The sequence below is a fragment of the Equus quagga genome, chromosome 11, assembly GCF_021613505.1.
Source record: "Equus quagga isolate Etosha38 chromosome 11, UCLA_HA_Equagga_1.0, whole genome shotgun sequence".
Taxonomy (NCBI): domain Eukaryota; kingdom Metazoa; phylum Chordata; class Mammalia; order Perissodactyla; family Equidae; genus Equus; species Equus quagga.
This window is the reverse complement of record NC_060277.1, coordinates 2,094,135-2,113,397: the sequence shown is the minus strand read 5'-3', so window position 1 is coordinate 2,113,397 and position 19,263 is coordinate 2,094,135. Positions and strand designations below refer to the sequence as shown.

General features: G+C 45.4%; 1 protein-coding gene across 7 annotated transcripts in view; it reads right to left on the bottom strand.

Annotated features, from left to right (window-relative positions):
• Nucleotides 1-4,719: 4,719 nt before the first annotated feature.
• The window catches only part of MAP7 (microtubule associated protein 7), a 126,184-nt gene continuing 111,640 nt past the window's right edge, over nucleotides 4,720-19,263 (bottom strand). For all 7 annotated transcript variants that reach the window (XM_046675385.1, XM_046675386.1, XM_046675388.1 and 4 more), the window contains 6 exons: nucleotides 18,971-19,072; nucleotides 18,559-18,609; nucleotides 18,383-18,440; nucleotides 15,706-15,808; nucleotides 7,515-7,738; nucleotides 4,720-5,713 (listed from right to left, as the gene is read on the bottom strand). In XM_046675385.1, coding sequence (XP_046531341.1) covers nucleotides 5,703-5,713; nucleotides 7,515-7,738; nucleotides 15,706-15,808; nucleotides 18,383-18,440; nucleotides 18,559-18,609; nucleotides 18,971-19,072 — 549 coding nt within the window. In that variant the 3' untranslated portion in view covers nucleotides 4,720-5,702. The remainder of the gene's footprint in view (nucleotides 5,714-7,514; nucleotides 7,739-15,705; nucleotides 15,809-18,382; nucleotides 18,441-18,558; nucleotides 18,610-18,970; nucleotides 19,073-19,263) is intronic.

The following is a 19,263-nucleotide window of genomic DNA, read 5'->3' as shown; positions in this document are numbered from 1 at the left end:
AGCTTTCTTATTTCTTTACAAGACACATCACTTAGCTATCCATATTTCCTTACCACTTCCATCTGGTCCCTATAAAAATATCTGGAAGAAAAACAAAACATCCTCCCTGACTAGCAATTTATATCAGTAGCACTTTTTGAAAAAAGTACTTAGTATTCTCAGTTTAGCATGTTTAGAAAGGCTATTATTATTATTATTTTTTTTTGGATTCTTTCAAAAAATGTGACAAACTCAGTACTCCAACTCTCCCAGAATGTGGACGCAGCACACGGTGCCATGGGGATCAGGTGTGGTCACACAAGAGACTTCACGGATTGTGAAGAAGGGCAGCGTTTTTAAAAACGTAGAGATCTCACTAAAAAGGATCTGGGATGCAAGCACGAAGGTGAGAGACGGAATTCAACAGCTAGGGACTGCTGGCATGAACATGGAGAGCAGGGAAGGTAACGAGGGCAACGCTTGGGTGACACAGGCCCCTCTCCACCAGAGGTTACAGCACAATCACTATTCTTAACTCATGTCCCGGAAGAACTGAATTATGCTGAAACCCTCTCTCACCGCCTGGAGTATAGACCAAACGAGAATGACACACTAGAGCAGGCTTTCCGAGTTCAGTTTATCCACTTGTTCAAGCATAGGAGGTGTGTTCTTACTTGTTAGGAGATGAAATGTTACTTGGTTTATAAAATTATGCTAATGGACCTTCGCAGGATAACCTTAGTCCTGGTTTCCCTGGAAGCAGAGCCTACAGCAAGGACCTGAGTCCAAGCAGTTTATCTGGATGGTGAAGGGGCCTCCCGCAAGGCATGGAGTAGTGAGGCAAGGAAAGACAACCAAAACACAGAGTGTCGTCAAGCCGGCTACAGTGGGTGCAGGGGCTTAATCCAGTGAGGAAAGGTACCCACATCCTCTCCCAGGGCTTGCTCAGGCGTCAGTGCAGGCCTGTGGCCTGGGGGAATCCAGAGTGGCCTGGAGAGGAATTTCATTTATTTTTACTGTTCTTACCTTGTAAAGTGATGTCAGCCACCGATGTGGGTTCAGCACCTACCTTTTCAACCCTCTGCCAACGAAACCCAAACATCCACAAGTCTGGGACACTGACATTCCAGCCAGAGGCCAGGCTAGGTGGTAGCATCAGTAAGAGCATGGGGCAGGCACAGCTCAGAGTGAAGAGGAACATTCCTGTGGGCCGTTACGACGGGAAGGACGACTCCAGAAAGGGCAACAACAGACTAAGGAGGCCCTCCCGGCCCACAGACCCTGCAAGGGCCTCCGAGTCCCGCCTTCCTAACGCGCCTCTTCCATTGTTTGGGAAGGCGACTCCACCCAGGGAGAAGGACCCGTTAGCTGCAGTCTCAATTTGCTCAGCTCCCCTCTCAGCAGCTGCTTCAGGAACCTCGGGCTGCCTGGCTTCCTGCAGCACCTCCTGAGGGTTGGCCGCTCTTGACAGTAACTTCTGGAGAAACACACCGTCATCCTTGGCTCTGCAGCCAACAGGATAACTCTCCTTGCACCCAAGGATGTCAAGAAGGGCCTCCAAGGGGCTCGCCCCGGGGTTAAGTTCGCACGCTCTGCTTCAGCAGCCTGGGGTTCGTGGGTTCGGATCCTGGGTGCAGACCTACACACCACTCATCAGGCCATGCTGAGGTGGCGTCCCACATAAAAGAACTAGAATGACCTACAACTAGGACATACAACTATGCTCTGGGGCTTTGGGGAGAAAAGAAAAAACAGAGGAAGACTGGCAACAGATGTTAGCTCAGGGCCAATCTTCCTCACCAAAAACCATACTTAAAAAAAAAAAAGGTCTCCAAATGTAGAAAAACATGAAGTAGCCATAGTTTTTTTGGAAAGAAACATTTGGATGAGGAGGAGTGGAGGCAGGAGAAGGGTTTATGAAATTAAATAGTAATCTGGTAACAAATCGAACAAGAGTCTCTAAACTTGTAACACTGTTCTAGAGAAACGAGTTCACGTCTGCCTAGCTTGCTCTGTGTAATACCTGGAATGGGCAACTTACTAAAAACAAATAGGGGCAGTCAAGGCCACTATTAAAAATACAGTGAAGCTCCCACCTTCTGGAGCAGCGTCCTGCTGGCCTTGCCAGAGGCCCTGTCTACCAGAGTATCTCAAACTAAACGTAAAAACTTTTTAACATTTATTGAACCATTACTATGTGTTAGAAATTTACATTTAATCCAACCTTGATCCCTACTAAGACTAATCAAATGAGACGGGCACTATTTTCCCACGTCCAGATGAAGACTCCAGACCTGGAGAGCATGGGTAACCCCAAGCCTGTGCTCATCAAAGCAGACCTGGTACCCACACCCAAGCCTGCACCAGGCGCCTGCTCTCACCGTTCTTCCACAGCTTCCTGTCTTCTAACCCTCTGCCTTCAGCCTTCTGCAAGGTCTTAGAGATCCAACAACTCAAAAGGGATTGTAGGTCCTAATGTCTTTTTAGTGTATATTTTTAAAAAGCAATTTAAAATTTTTTCTTTTGAACTTTACCAATCTTGGCAATAATTACTAACAAGTACTTTTGACCTCCACGAGTGTAATCAAACCTACCAACACCAAACCCAAGTAAAAGACACCAAAGAAATGCTTACTAACAAGGTATTTTATTTGTAACGAGTTTAGAACTGCACCTTCTGATCACACGCTGGTCCTTGTTTCTCTCATTTCTTGCAAGGCCTTTAGAGCTCCTCCCCCAAACCAAAGAGGTGCCAAAAGGTGTGAGAAAGTCTCGACCTAGAGCATTTCTGAGCCAACTCAGGTGTTCTCGAGTGAAAGCAGGATGGGGGTGGGGGTATCATGTTTCTTGGAAGGTCATTTTAAAAACCTGCTTTTTGTAACCTGATCCAACAGCTATTTCATGCCTTTTAATGTTCTATGCACAAAATAGATGTAGGCCAATACTTGAATAATTTCCATCAGTTTAAAAAAAATGCAAAAGATGGGAGAATTTATTGGTGCCTGTTTCGTTTAATATGCAATAATTTACTTCAAAATGCTTTAGCATAAACTTTGTGATGTATGTGTGCACGTGTAATTTAATCTTAGCCTGGGGGTAGGTCAGATAGTATTTGAAGGCCCTCAGGCTGGTGGCTAGGTGGGTGCTAAACACTGTCACCCAAATCTACACCCGTGTTAATCAGCATAAGGATGTTAGTATTTGTCATTCGTGAATGGAACTTGAAAGGCTAGAAAGCTTTCGTCTAGAAACAGTCTGAGAGGCAAAATGCCTGAGACGAGCTGTAGGAATGCGGCAGACCCTGCGAGCTCATGGGTGTCCACTGACTCCTCGGGTCTAAAGCACTGTTCGCTCTTGTGCCATCTTCCCCCGAACCCACACGTTTGAGACTGTGCCGCCTGATGCCATCAGTTACCCTATCCTGCCTGCAGAACGCCACGGCTCTGCTTCCCTGTGCATCTCTCAGTCAAGGTGTGCGTGGGATCCTGAGCAGGAAGACACTGCCCCAGGCTTTCCAAAGGCCCTGCTTGCTGATAAGTATCTGTCCATGTGCGAGAACTCGTTTCAGATTTGTTTTGATGGTGCTGCACCATCAGGGGTGAGGCTCGGCAGGAGGAGACCTCCAGCACCTTCCAGGAAGGCTGGCGACCATCTACCTAAGGAACCCGCCGCTGGTGACTGAACCGGTCTCGACCATCTACAGCGGTGCGGGCAGGAAACCACAGGCCCATCGCCCTCATTCCTGGGGAGGGTCCATCTGATCCTGAGGACCGCCCTTAATGTAGCGTCCACTGGAGACCTGTGAAGTCAGCAGGTCAGCCAATCTTCAAGGGCTGGTCGGAAAGCCAGCCAGTCACAGTAAAGGTCAAGGTCGCCCTCTGGCAGTGTGGTTCTCACACCTCTAACAGCCTTATACTGCTTCTAGCCAAAGCTTGATTACTGAGCAGGCTTCCCGTTTGCTGAAGATGGCTTAAGTTAAAAACACAAATGAAAAAGGGCAAACCTAGCCAAAATAGAACTATTGCTCTACATTTTAAATAATTTTTTTAAAAAAATTATTATTTAAAAAAAATTAAAAAAAAAAGAGGTCCCTATGCCTCTTCAGAGGAAGCTGGAAAAACTTCATTGCAGCTAAATGAAAGGCAATTTGAAAGCTCAAGAATCAACCCGAGTGAAGTTATAACCATGAGAAACCTGAAAGTAAAGCTACGTCCAACACATTTGGTGTTTCATGCTAGGTCAGTTTAAAGAAATAGAACAACTTTGTTAAACAGATCTCTTTTAATATGACTATGTGTACATGGACAACTGAGAATAGGGAAAAACCCCAAATTAATGTTTTAACAAATTACAGCTGGTATTATGGATGATATGCTTGGGTTTTAAGGAAATAGTCCAATAAATGAACAGTCCCTCATTCAGTAGACTCACCAATCTGTCTTTTCATAAAACAAACACACTACAGTGGTCGAAGTTTACCCTTTTTTTAACACTCCACATAAAACCATGTGGGCCCTCTCCTTCAATATTTAGTTTTAGTAGTTTCTAACATTGTAAAATTGAATTTATATTAAAATTGAATGAATTATATTATTTATGAAAGTGCAAGTTTGTATAGCTTAACTCAGCAGCAAAAGTGAAGGAGAATGAACAGTGAGAGGTGACGGATGCCACGCAGAACGAGGACACTTGTGCAGGCATCCTGCAGCATCCTGTGTGCCAAACACAGTCGACATTCCATCATTTTCCCATTGCTCTTAAACGAGCAAAACCAAATTCTTTTTTTATTTAAAGAAATATTAAATCTTTAGTCCCCCCTACATAATTTGTGATCAGGTAAGGCAAAGGTAAGTCCCACCACCACTGGGGACAGCAGCAATATACAGACTTCGGAAAGAGCCCTGAATCGTCATGACATCCTCTCATGGTGACATAAGGAATGCATCTAATAAACCAAATTTGCAAGGTTGCCACATTGTTTTAATTTGTTTGATTAGTATATCTGGAAGAACTTTATAAATACATTATTTAAGAGGAATGTAAATTATTTTCTTGCTCTGAAAAAATAACTTTTTTTTCATATTTTAAAACTGTTTAGTATGCTTTTGCAAAAAGGAGATGCAAGAAGAATGTGACAGCTGGGTCTGCAGAATGTCCATGTACAAATTGCATTTACAAGAACCTGGTAATCTGCCTATAATTTATCTCTACAAAGAGACTTCTTTGCAATAATATTTAAACAAACAGGCTTAATTTAAACACCTCTCCTACTCACTCTACTTGTAGAGCTAAGAGGTACTTAATTTTTCAAGTATTAAATTATAAAAGGTGAATTTTTTGTGCCAATTTTACATGTTAGCTTTTAAGACCAAAATATCTATGTGAAAAATCATGCCTAGTTAGCCCATTTCTTTTAGAGCCAAATGCTTTCATCTTTTAGAGAATGCAGAAAAATATTGATTTGCTAAGAAGGACGACAGTGGAAAAAGCTATTTTAAAGCACTGAAGAATAAGGAGCATTTCTCTTCTCTACTGGCGAAAAGTGTTAGAAAAGCTATCCAGTCTGTTGTCTTTAGCTGGTTTTAATAGAGTCTTTTCAAAATGATCGTCAAGAAATCTTTAGAAAACTGGAGGAGGGGCATGCTCCTTTATGGCAGGGAAGGGACTCCAGGAATTGTAGACATTCTTACTAAATTTCTGCTTTGGCTCTTCAGAAGAAATGCTCATATAACTTCTACATTAGGAGACAGAAGAGAAAACAGGTTAATAAGATTCTATCTAAAATCTTAAAGAATACAATAGTAACATCTTAAATTTCTAAAACTTTACCACGCTTTTATCTACCTCGTCTTACATAAGAACAGGCAACTGGACCAGGATCCACAGTCTTCTTTTTAAGTGAATTCTACCACTAGGAGGAAAACTTACGTCCTTTCCTTCCTTCAACTCAGGCTGTGTCATTTCCTTTTCTAAACTGCACACACTGATTGCACTTTCCTTTGAGGTTAGGGACGTACACTCATTCATCTCGTCTCCTCAGTACTGATACTTCGGGCTCCAAACATATGTTGGAGGTTAAACAAATGTTTGTTGATAAACAGTCAGGATCCCACAAGAACCCTCACACCACGTAAGGTCACAGTCACTGGACTAGGTTCCCAGGGAGGGGGGGGAAGGGTGGGAACAGTGAGAACGACTGACAGATCGCCACAGGTGTTTAGGGCCTGGCACACACAGCAGGACGCCATCCAGAGGCTCCTCCCCTCTCCGTGAATTTGCAACACGAGAAGGCAGGAAGCTGCACCAGGAGCATTTCCGCCACAGTACAAGTAATCAGATTGTTCCCAGGGGCTTAAGAATTAGAATGCCAGACCTGGGATGGACCTTACAGCTTCCTTTGACAGTCTAGAACGGTAGATCACTAAAGTGAAGTCGTACTCCCAAGGCCAGTGCACCAGAGAAGGACAAAGACCAACTTCATCTGGATACGTGGTTCAACGCTGGCTTCTTAACCAGTTAAAGTGGAAAATATTTGTTACAAGTTCACAGAAGGAATCTAAAAGACAAAACAATCTGACCACAAATAATTCTCTACTGACTCCATTTAAACATGCCGGATTTGGCCAGCTCTGTTCATCCTAGTACAGAGATGCTGGTCAATAATATTTCAGGTCAAGTGGGAGTCCCAGGGACAGGTCTAAGAGGCTCACTGGCAGTTCCAACAACAGCTGCCGTCACTCAACAAGGGACGGGAGGCCCCTCGGGCTCAGTGAGCTCCTGGTTTGGAATACTGGTCTCATTCCCTAAATTGTAACTATCTTCTTACATTGAAAAAGGACAATAGCGGGGCTGGCCCAGTGGCATAGTGGTTAAGTTCACACGCTCTGCTGCAGCGGCCCGGGGTTCATCGGTTCGGATCCCGGGTGCAGACCTAGCACTGCTTGTCAGCCATGCTGTGGCAGCATCCCACATATAAAGGAGAGGAAGATGGGCACAGATGTTAGCTCAGGGCTAACCTTCCTCAAAAAAAAAAAAAGGACAATAGTATATCATCTGGGTTGCTAAACCCAAACAAGAGAAAAATGGTGAGAGAACATGAAGACAATTTTCGAATATCTGAAGAGCTGCGAAAGATGGAATAAACCCAAACCGACCTTTTCTCCAGTGGCAGAACTAGGGCTAAGGGTCCCTAAGTTCACAGCGAGGCAGGAAGCGTCTGCCTTAACGTGAAGCCTGCTCCCACAGCCAGTGCCACTGGGCCACGGGTGCTGCTCCATGAGGAGAGGCTGCAGGACACCCACTGGGTGCTGCGACTGGATTTCTACACTGAGTGGGAAAACAGGAGGGACCCCAAAAGTTGCCCAATCCAACTCAATACCCACTTTCTGTGATCCACGCACAGTCTTTTCCATGGGGCTTATCTAGCCGGTGCCTTGAAGGACAAGGCGTGCCCCAGTCACAGTGCAGAAGGTCCCTCCCCTCTCGGGCATCACATGCTCCTGACGGTCACTGACGGCAGCGTGAGGCAGGCTTACCTGCTGTCTGCTGTGTCTGAACACCATCCACCTGAGGCCGGGGCCCGAGCGTCCCTTCATCATCAAAGGCCAAAATTGGATTCAAAGGAATTTCTGGGCTCTCGCTGTTCGTGACATCCAATCTGGATGGTTTAGATCCAATGGGTAAGTTTATAATTTCTTCAAAATTTTCATTCTGAACAGATACTCCATTTTCATTTGGTTGTCTTTCCAAATTGGGAGTACTGGGAATTTGAAAGACCAAAATTAAAATGAATTAGTATTGAAACTGCAAAGCATATTTTTAGGACAACCAAAAACTGCTTTATAATAAAAAATTTAATAATTTTACAATCAAAATTTTAGACTGATTGACCACATCATTACTAACAAAAACAGTGAATTCTGACATATTGGTATTTTTAAAAATCTGCTCTTTTTGTTACAAAATTTATCAAATGGAACAATTTATCAATGAGAATAACCATCCTCGTTGACAGTTCTGCACAGATGAACAATGTCCACTGCGGGTGCTCCCACATCCCTCTGCTGATGAGAGCCCTTATCAGGACCTTCACTTCCAAGAGGAGGGGATTATAATTTGGGGATGACGGGATAATTTGTACAAAGTCACACAACTACTGAGAGGCAGTCCAGGCTGAATGCACGATCTCTTGATCTTCAGTCCCGTGTTTTTCTCACCACATCCTTTTGTACACACTCCCTGCTATTCAAATTCTAGCCCTTCCTGGGTATGTCCAGCTTCCTAAGACATGTACATAATTTTACAGGTAAACTGTTTAAGATCACCCTTCTCATCTTTATCCCTTAAATCTGCCTCTGACCCCACCTCGATTCTCATTAATTCATGCTGAATATCTTGTATCTACTTTTGAGGTACATTTAACTGGCCATCAGACCCTGAATTTTCTACCTATAGTTTCTCTCAGGTTTTTCACTCTCTTCACAAGCTCCATAAACAAACTCACAGCCCTTGATGGCATGTATTCATTATTATGCCTCCCAATGCAGCAAAACAATGTCCACACATCACATGGATGTCAACGTTATTGTTCACGTCATCTGACTGCAGCAGTAAACAAATTTGCAAGCTTCATAATTTGTTCAGTGCTCAACTCACGTACCAAAAATAACCCTATTTGAAGAAATTCTCGAGTTAAAATTTTCAAAAGGAAAACAAAAAAGAGTAAACTTATGAAGCAAAAATTGTGAAGGTCTTAACTTCTAGTACATCCTGATCATAAATGGAATGCTTAGCTATGGCAAGAGGCCAGAGATCAGCAGATCAGGGGTCTAGGGTCAGTGATGCCAACCGCGTGAACTTTAGCAAGTCGGTTATCTGCCCCCTCTCCTTCCCAAACGGTAAAATAAAGCTAAGGTCCATCCAATCTTTCAATTACATTTTTTTTAAGGAGTCTTTGCTTGTCCCCCCATTGAGGAAACAGTTTACTTTCCCTAATCAGCAAGAAGTATTGACTTTGTGGAATACACTACAAAGCACTTTTGATTTGGATATTTTGGTACATTTTTGTTAATTATTAAACCTTTTCTTCTAGAAACAAATTAAAGATGGCTGTCCTAAGTGTCTCAGAAGGCACTGCGGGTACGTTGAAGGCACTGCTGGAAACAGCGCTGTGACAAAGGACGGGAAGGACAGACTCAGCGTGTGGGGGTGCTTTTCTGCTCTTTCACTGCAGAGGACAGAGGCAGCTTGGCGTCAGGGTGGTCCACACAAGCGGGCACAAGTGCGCACACGCACGTGCCCACACCTGCCGTTGTGAGTGCTTGGGCCGCCACACCCATCGTCCTGTTCCTTCCCAACACCGATGGGCTTCCGTCACCAGGGAAGCAGTTCTGGTTCTCATCCCAAAGAGGTTTTAAGTAGAAGTTTTGGCAAACATAAAGAAGAGGACTGCACCTCCAAAGTCCTCACTCCTTGGCCGCCTCAATCCCGCCACCTCCCAGGCCCACACGAGCTAACAGGTTACAGGGGCAATGCCAAGGCCGACCCCACCCCCAGACGTGAGTCAACAGCTGACCTCCTTTCCCCTCCACTCCTACCTGACCACCCATCACTCGTACTTGTTAGTAACTAGAGGAATAATGGTGCCATAGGCTTTGGGTGACCAATGATTCCACGTCCAGAGGAGACTGCGACCAGCAGAAACTATAAACAGAAACTGAAGTCGCTGGGCTTAGGGATTACGGACCCATCTCCTCTCGGGACAAGAGCACCAGCTTCCGAACTCCCCGTCTCGGGCTACGCCCTGGAGGAGAGGCTGGACGCAAAGTCTTGAAGACCACGTACTTCACTTGGTCAGTGCAAAACCCACCCAGGGAACGGGGCTGGGACCGTGGTGGGAACACGACAGTCCACACAGCTTACCGTGGCCAGGACCTTACTTTTTCTTGATGTTTCTTATCATGTTATAACAAGCAATTTTAAAAATAAAAGTGATACATCTCTTTCTGCTTGAATGCTGGGGCTTGGCAATGTTACTTTTCCTTTAGGCAAAACTGAAAACAATGATAAAATCCTAAGACTTGGAGGAAAACCACCAATAATAACAAAAATTAATACAATAACCAAAATTACTACAAATCCATTATTTAAGAGAGAAGGAGCATTTTATTGAAGAGGCAGTCCCCGGGTCAAGAACAGGCATACAATGTCTTTTGGGGTATCAGGAGGGTAAGACAGTAGCCTGTACACCCATGAGAATTCTTTAGCTTCTGGAACAGAGATTCCCAGCTGGGCAGGAAGAACAGAATGACGTGAGAAACAGAATCATTTCCTCCCCCACACTCATCTGAGTCCCCTGCTTCTTGTTCTAAAGCTAGCTTCCCGTCCATAGACAGACACTCTCTGCCATTCCACAGCCACTTCCCTCTATAAATCCTCTCTCTCACGAACAAGAATGGCTTGTGGAGTAAGAATCACCCAGCTCAGGCTCATCTATTTCTTTGCACCTTTAAAAGCTGGCGCGCATTTTCGTGACTCCAACCCTCACCAATTCTACTTATTGTCAGTGGGGAGCCTGCTGGGCGAGGAGAATGGCTTTCCGGCTTTGAAAGGATTGCACACCTAAGGCTGAGCGCCAGAGAAACCACAGGGCCCAGACACCTCACCCAGGCCCCTTGAGGTCGGGGGGTGGGGAGGTGGGAGGGTGGGGCGCCGGGTGTGCCTGCACAGGAACTGCTGCTGGTGCCAGGTGCTGGAGAGGTGACGTGAGGAGGACACTGCCATGCAGGGGCTGCCGACAATGTGTCACGTATCCCTGGGGTGGGGAGGGGTGAAGGGAACCCTGTTCACAGCACTCATTTATTCTTCCTGAAGAGAAGGCAAGCCAGTGTATTCAGTACTCGAGACACCAGGAAAAGCGAAACTTCTCCCAAGCTGAACTGAAGACACTCACTCTGAGGATGGAGTTTCCGGTGAAAACAAACCCGGCCCAGTGCTCGCAGCATCCTTGCTGGTGGACTTCCAGAGTACCACCCACATCAGGCTCCTCCCCACCATCAGGAAGGGACCTGGGGCTCCCATCAGTGATGAACTCGGGGGGGCAGGTTGGAGGCATCCACAGCTCTGCTTCGGGTGCACAGGGGTGTCTAATCAAGATGGTGGCTGGGTCCGAGGACTATGGATGCTTCACTGAACAGAACACACGGAGGGGAAACGGGGACTCTGGTGAGCGACTTCAAGGTCAACTTGAGATTGGGAGTGACTGGGATATGATTTATTGGCAACGTTAAAGTCTTTACCAGGATTTTAGGAGTAAACTGTTTAAGGACGAGTCCCCACTGAATCAAAGGGAACATTTATTCGTGAACAGGACACTGTCTTAGGGAGGGTACTAAAGGCCAGTTTAGGTGGGTCCTTCTCTGGAGGGAAGAGCGTGAGTGGCAGGGAGCCTCAGGGTCAGTGTTAACGCTACTTCTAGAACAATCTGGAAGACGTGAAGGATGAAAAATGGAAGTATGCAGATCATGTTTATTCTGGAAATGTGAGGCACAAAAATAACCCCTTGAGGGTAATAGGGAAAATCAGTAAATGCAGCCCATGTCAGAACAGTGGGTTTAGGGAGCCGTACGGTGAACTGTCCTTAAAAGATGAAGCCTAGGGGCTGGGTTGGCGTGGCAGCGGTTAAGTTCGCACGTTCCACTTTGGCGGCCTGGGGTTCACCAGTTCGGATCCCAGGCAGACCTACACACCACTTGTCAAGCCACGCTGTGGTAGGCGTCCCACAGATGAAGTGGACGAAGACGGGCAGTGATGTTAGCTCAGGGCCCGTCTTCCCCAGCAAAAAGAGGCCGACTGGCGGCAGATGTTAGCTCAGGCCTAATCTTCCTCAAAAAAGAAACCAAAAAAAAACCATGAAGCCTAATGGTGACAACAGTGGTAAGAGACCTGGCAATCGCTGTAGGCTGCTTTCTGGGGACACTGACTCCTTACGTTTTTATGGGTAAAAAAGCACAATAAAATCAATAAAATGTGAGAAGATGGGATAGCAGACACAACCCAAAAGCGCTTTTCTACAACATGACACTGAGCTTGTGGACCGGACGCTGCGTAAAAGGATAAAGACGACATCTAACAGCTGGTTGGTACGATGGTCTTCAGAGCCCTTCACAGACAACATTTCTTTGGATTCCCCCCAGTACTTTGTGGGGAAGGTATCGCCAGGTCCAGATGAGAAAAGTATGTCTTACCTAAGTACGTTAACCCCAGAGTTGCTGAACTTGTGAGAGAAAAAAATAGGAATTCAGCCTGGGACCTTCGGTGCCAAAGCTCTTCTCCTCAACCCCACACTCATGCTGAAGAATCTCTAGAGAAATATGGCTAAAATGATCAAGGGGGTGGAGAAGGAGACCTTTAAAGATCAGGTAAACCTGTCAGATGAATTTTTTGCCTCTCAGCCCCAAATGCACCCTTCATTCCTGCTCTGTGAAGCTGGATCTGGGTCCTTCAAACAATCTTCCTTTGCCAGCTGGCACCATCTCAAGCCTTGTCAACGGAGGCTGCTGGGGAGCCCGCAGGCGCAGGTTGCTTCCTGGTGTGGGTGTGGTTGCTCAGCGGGCCCCTGCAGCATCCCCCGCAGTGCATGAGGCTTCCTCAGCCCTGGTCCCCGCAGCATGAAGGGCTTCTCCACTGCCCAGCAGCCTCCCCCAGCCCTGTCCAGGGCAGACTTGTACCAGCGCTCCTCTGCCGAGGCACCTCCTGGCGGAGAGCTTTCTCAAGCGTTCCAGAGGTGGCCATGAGGCAAGTTCTACCATCAAGGAACCACAGCACCTTCTCCACCCTCTGGTGAGTCATAGCCATAGCCTCTCCAGCAAGGTCTGGGCAAGTCCTGGGGGAAGGGGCTCCCCTTGAGTACGGCCCAAGGGCTGCGGCTGCTCCTCGTATCTGTTATTCCTGTCTTCTCCGGAGTTCTCTTTACTTCTTAATGGCCAAGCTCCCGTTACTCCAATCCCTAATAACAGTTAACGACTCTTGATACTAAACTTTCCTGTTCAAAGTGATCTCTGGTTTCTCTCTCCTGAGTGGGCCCTGACACAGTAGGCATAAGAGGAATATTCAGTTTATAAGAAGCAAGCAGAAGGGAATAGAAACAAAATCCAAAAAATTTACGGAAGGTATGGAAACTAGAAAGAGGACTTTCTCCCTCAAAACTAGTTTATGACAACCGTGGGTCCTAACTCTGAAACTGCAAATAAGTAGCTGTAAAAGAAGTAACACATTTCTGCATGTGCTTCCTCTGTTGTGCTTGTCACTGTAAGAGATGATGCAAAGTGAAAATAAAGACTGTTTCAAGATTCATGTGGATAAATTCAAGGAAGATAAACTTAAAGACAATGAAGGGAAGCAGAGTTTCTGAGGCTCTGTGTCACAAACTTCGTGTATCGCCCAACGGGGAGCAAAGCGAACAGCACATTAAACACTCCATGCCGGCTGGGTCATGCGGAAACAGACTGTGCTTCTCAAACTGGGTCCAATTCTCTACAGGAAATTTTATAAATTTATGTTTTCACTCTGATAAAAATTTTAAACAATCAACAGAACAGTCTGACTGTGTGTGCGGCTGACTGTCACAAAGCTGAGTTCTACCACATGAACGTAGTGCTCCGTTTCTCAACAGTGTTTCAGAGCACGCTGGGGTCAGAGAGCATCAGCTCATGTGATGAGGGCTCACGACAAATGAACTAGGTTGCACTGGGTAAATAGACACTGTGCGAGCGCCAAGGAAAAGCCAAGTGACATCGTGGTGCACCGCATGAAGAGACCTGGGGTCTGAGGGCAGGTTAAGCAGAGAACAGTGATGGATGCCATGAAGGATCAGTGCTTGTGGCGGCATAGGCTCCCTAACGCAAAGGGCTCCCCCAGACCAGGTGGGCACTGTCCGCTGAGTTTCAGAGAAACGTGCATCCCAGTAATGACCTATGTTTAATTTGAATGTTCTTGGTCTAGCTGTGCAATTTTTTTACTTAAATTCGTGATTTGTTGTTTTGGCTTTGTAGATAAACAACAGCTATAAAATTTTAAAACTGAGTTTATATTTGTAAGAATAATAAAAGTAACTCTTGTATAACTCTGGGAATCTGCTGGAATTCTTTTTTCCTTTAAAGGGGAGACACACTGGGGTCAATGGATTCCACGTGTTAGAGTCGTTCTTGTATTATCTGCTAACCTTTATATTTGACACTAACCCGGACCTGCCTATATTGTTAGGTGAAAGAGCAGAAAAAGCCCGTGGTTTATTTTTCCTACTGGTTTGACAGGGATCGAATTCCACATATGAAAAAGGCAGTTTACTACTCGGTAAAGACAGATGACACCAGGAAGTTCATACTACTATACTTTTTGTTTAATTACAATCTGTTGCCTTTCTGTGTGAAGAGGCTAAAATCATATCTGTATCATTTTACATAGTAAAATTATGTTTCAGGTTCCTATAAAATGATTAATTACTTGGTGATTTTACCACAAAAGAGTCAGCTAATGTATAAACTAATTTTACTGATCAGATAGACTTATCAGTAGCTTGATAAACTTGTTCCTTATCATAATAATGAGGTTCTCTTTGTGGTACTTTCTATTCTTTCCTAAAAATCTCTCAAGCCAATGAATTGAACATCATAAGTTACGAAAGTTGAGAATGAACACTTGACTTGAAAATCTAACTAAAAGAATTAAATATAACAATATATATCTTAGGTAATCATGATAATAAATTTATTCAACATAACTGAAAGCTTATTATTAAGATCTCTCTTGGGAAAATTATTCTCTTTAGTATTATGGTGGGCAAAATGAAAAGAAATTTACTGTCTGAAAAAGATATCAATGGATATCTTATGACGTATGGATATCGAAGGATGTCCATCTCAGGGTGACTTATCTTTTCATTGCTGCCAATTACATTATAAAATGTGTAGTCTGTGTTTTTAGATTAAGAAAAAATTAATTTGAGGACCTTCAATTCTCTTATGGTAGCAAAGAATCTGACATTAGACACAGGAAAACGCATAAAATAATTAAGTAAATTCCAAAAATTAAAAAAAAGTCATAGCTGAAATTTTTGAACATTATTACAACTATTTCTACCAGTTCTCCCTGACTGGATTTTCAGGCACAGGCTACGATTACCCTTATCCTTCATTTCTGAGAGTGCTCTTATGATGCTGGTGACATACATGCCAGGGAAGAGAAACGCAGTCTGCTTTCCACGCACTTTCTTTCTTGACTGTTGTTAGCAACTGTTTGATTCGTCAATGAAAAGCCCTACTATTACTAGATGGTAAGAAACCTTTCACTGCGGAACAGACCTGAGACTCGCTATGATGTGACGTATGGTGAAAACCCAGTTGTCATACACAATTTAAAGGGTAGGAATGTGGTCTAGATCACGTTAAATATATACAAAGAAAAGTAAATTATTGCCTGTAATTTTCTCTATCGGTTACACAAGAACTTCACCATGATGTTTAAAGACTCAAGAAAAAAGAAGTTTTACCTTTCTCAGAGTACAGAATTCCTGGCTCTGCCTAAAATTAATGGTCTGAGTAAAAATAAATCTTAATCCGAGACTCTGACTCTCCGCCAGGCTCAGGGACTCTGGCGGGTCTGGTGGGGTAAGAACGGACTGCTCTGCCCCACAGGGTGTCAAGAAAAGGCCCAGGGCGTGGAACTCACCTCTCCACAGTCACCTTCGACGGGTGTGAGGCAACCTCGCATGGGCTGGCCGCTGATTCTGCATTCCCTGGAGAATTCGTGACACACGGAAGCACAGATACCGCTGGACACGGCAAAGAAGATGGAGCAAAGGGTTACTAGTACCCTATCATTAACCCAAACCCCAGAGCCAGGTGCCTGCATTCTTACATCTTGGCTCTGCTGCTCACCAGCTGTGTGACCTCAGGCCAGCCACAACTCTCTGTGCCCCAGCTTCTTCATGGATGACAGTACCTACACCTCACAGGCTCCTGTGAGAATTAAATGTATTAACACGAGCAAAGTACTCAGGACAGTGCCTAGCACATTGTAAAGGCAGAAATCAGTTGTTATTATTTTTGCTTGCACTAAATTGAATTTGGACAAAAAATGTATAATACTGAAACCAAAGCAACTGATGAAGATAGCACTGAGCTGACTTATCAGGCTGACGTGGAACATCGTGACCGAAGGACTGGAGGCCACTCACCATGAAACACCTTAAGCAATAAAAAATGTTTTCTAAAACTCGTTTTAGTTCTGGGCACACTGAGAATGACAGGGATTTCACGAACGGCAGGCCAGTGAATTGCACCCGACTGTGCGGCCTCCTCATTCAGGGCTCAGTGTTGGAGTCCAGCGTAAGCCAACAATCCCGAGGACTGACTCCACGATCTGGGGCAGGGCTACCTAAAGTCTTGTAAACCTTCGTATTCAGTAGGGCAGAGTTTCAGGGAAATTTCTGGCAGTTTATGGTTTCAGCTTGATGTGAGAACAATTAAAAGGCAGTGTTATTTCACAGCCTCACACAAATTTAGTAAAACTGTCAGAGGTACAAAGAGTCTGACAAGTGAAGCGAGGAAGTGATTGATAATTTTAAAGCTGCCCAAATTTGCAAAGCTGGTAACACACAGCCTCTGAGAAGACTTCTGATAAGTCTGAACACCACCCGCCTGCCTGCCTACCCAAGGACGCTCTTTGGGGCACCGGTGACCCCATTCAGCCCTCAACCAGATGTGGGGCCAGGATAAGGGGACTATCTGTCAGGCGATGACCCCCGGCCACTTTTAGCAGTGCTGACTCAAACTGCATTTGCTGAGTGTTGATAAACAAGTTGTGACAAGCAGCAAGTTTCACCTTTCCTCTCGCCATTGTTGCTTCTCGAACTGAGGTACAGAGAAAGTGGAAGGAATTGATCGGGGAACAGCGGGGAAGAAAAAGACGAAAAAGCAAACACACGACAAGGAGCCTGGCCAAGCACAAGCTACAGCGTCAGCCGCGGAAAGAGGCATGAGTTGGTCCATTTGCATCCCAAGGTGCTCAGTGATGACCCACGGGTGCGCTGCCTGCTCACAGCCTGTTACTACATTCTCAGCTCAAAACGCAGGAGGTTACTATGCAGCCACTGGGCTCTTCTCCAAATAAACAGAATTAGGGCATCCTTAAAAAAGCATGAAGACCCCACCACACAGCAATCGTGACAGAGAAACTAGGAGTCTCTACTAAATAAAACCAAACCCCAAATACCAATATTTTACATTTGAAAACCCCTAGTGCTTACAGAGAATGTTCTTTTACATAAACCATTTTATTTAATCTTAACTCCAGTCTTTTAAGTTAAAAAAATAAATCCAAAACAGAAAAGCTGAGGTATCTGTGGCCCTTTCCTTTTACATGGCTATTGCAGACGAGGAAGAGGAAGACTGAGTGACGGGCCACCCACCAACCACCTGGACGGACGAGGTGGGGACCACCTGGGGGCACGGAAGGAGCAGGGTTAGAAGCTGGTGACTGGGACCTCAGCTGTGTGAGGGCCCCTGGGGCCAGGACCCTGCCTGTCCTGTCCACAAGGAGCCCAAGCCCCTACAAGAGGGCCTGGTACACGGCAGGTCTCCGGGACCCAGCACCTCCACCTCACGGGACTGCGGGGGAAGGAAAGGAGAAACGCATTCGGGCCCACCCGCCACCAAGAGGGTGCTCTACCCGCACGGAGCGCGTCTGAGCACTAGACCACCACGGTAAATTTGATTCATACCAAATTTGGCTTAAAATCATCAGGAAATCAATCATCTCTGTCCAAACCCGATAGCATAGGAATAACTTTCTAACGAAATTTAAAAAAACTTTTAATTTTAACTCTATTCTGAAGTCAGAATTACAGGAAGTAAGGTTTAAATCCTTTTTTGAGAACTGCCATAAGTACAAATTGCCAAAATTTAAGTTTAAAGTTCTTAAGAGCAAAATATAAATACATGTTACTTTAGCAGACAGTAAATAATAAGTGAAATTTAATTTTATAAACACAAAAGAAATTCTTCTAACCCTGTGTGTGTATACGTAAATATGTGTGTCTATATCTCTCTACAGACATATATAGACACACAGATACACACACATTTACAAGGATACATATGATGTAAAATGATTTAAGATATTATGCACTTCACTAGAGTATAAACAAATGTGCAAAAACATCTGTCAGGAATGCTAGGGAGAGTCTTACATAAACGGGAAACGTGTGGACCAAATGACACACATCTAATCTTCTGCAAGTCAACGAGCATCTTTCTTTTCAATCAATCAGTGAATATCTTGATCTCTAGAGAGTTAACTGAAAAATTCTCTATTTGAATTGATTTGAGTTCTCTGAAATACATACCTGCTCCCACAGTGAGGGTTCCCTTGGTTATATCTCCATTTCTCTGATCAACAGTTTTCTACCAAAGAAAAAAAAAAGAAAAAGCCTTTCTAATGTTAAAGTTACAAGTGAAAATAAAGGAAAAAAAAAAAAAAAGCAAGCCGTGAAGAACAGGTACAGAAAGGCGGGCTCCGTACCTTGTCTGCAGCGTCTGCTCTCCTGGTTCTTTTCATAATCTCCTCGAGTCGCTACAAGGAAGGAAGAACGGAGCGCAGGATCAGACCGGGAAAGCAAGCCAGCCTGGCCCGGTCACCAACTAGCAAACAGCAGGTCACTGAGCTGTGCCCGTTTTTCTGGGAGAACATGCCGCCCAGTGCTCAGTGCAGCTGCGGTTACTCAAAGCTGGAACCGGCTCCAGCCCCACGACCCGCAAGGCGCAGTGTGGGTGAAGGCCGGCACAGGAAGGGAGGTTATTCACACAGAGCTACTCCAGTTCATCTGGAATGGGCAGACGTTTGGTTTCTGACGGCAGGGAGCTAGTCTCTCGGACTCTGGATGGCGTCCAGTCCACCCACGAATCAGAACAAGGATGCGGCCGCAGGCAACTACCTTCTTTCTCTCCAGGCGCTCCTGCTCTTCCCTCTGGAAGTGCTTCTCCCGTTCCTGCCGGGCCCTCTCCGCTTCTTCTCGAACGCGAGCTTCCTCTTCCTTCTGAAATCAAGAAGGCGGCATCCACTTGTACAGACAGACCGGCTCTGCCCGCAGCCCAGGTCCGGCTGCCCAGGGACCAGGGGAGGACGCGGGCGGGGCGCGCGTGGAACGGGAGGGCCAGGGCACAGAACATGCTCCGCCCGCTCGAGGACCCGGCCGCACCTGCCTCTGGGCGCACGCGGAAGGTGGGC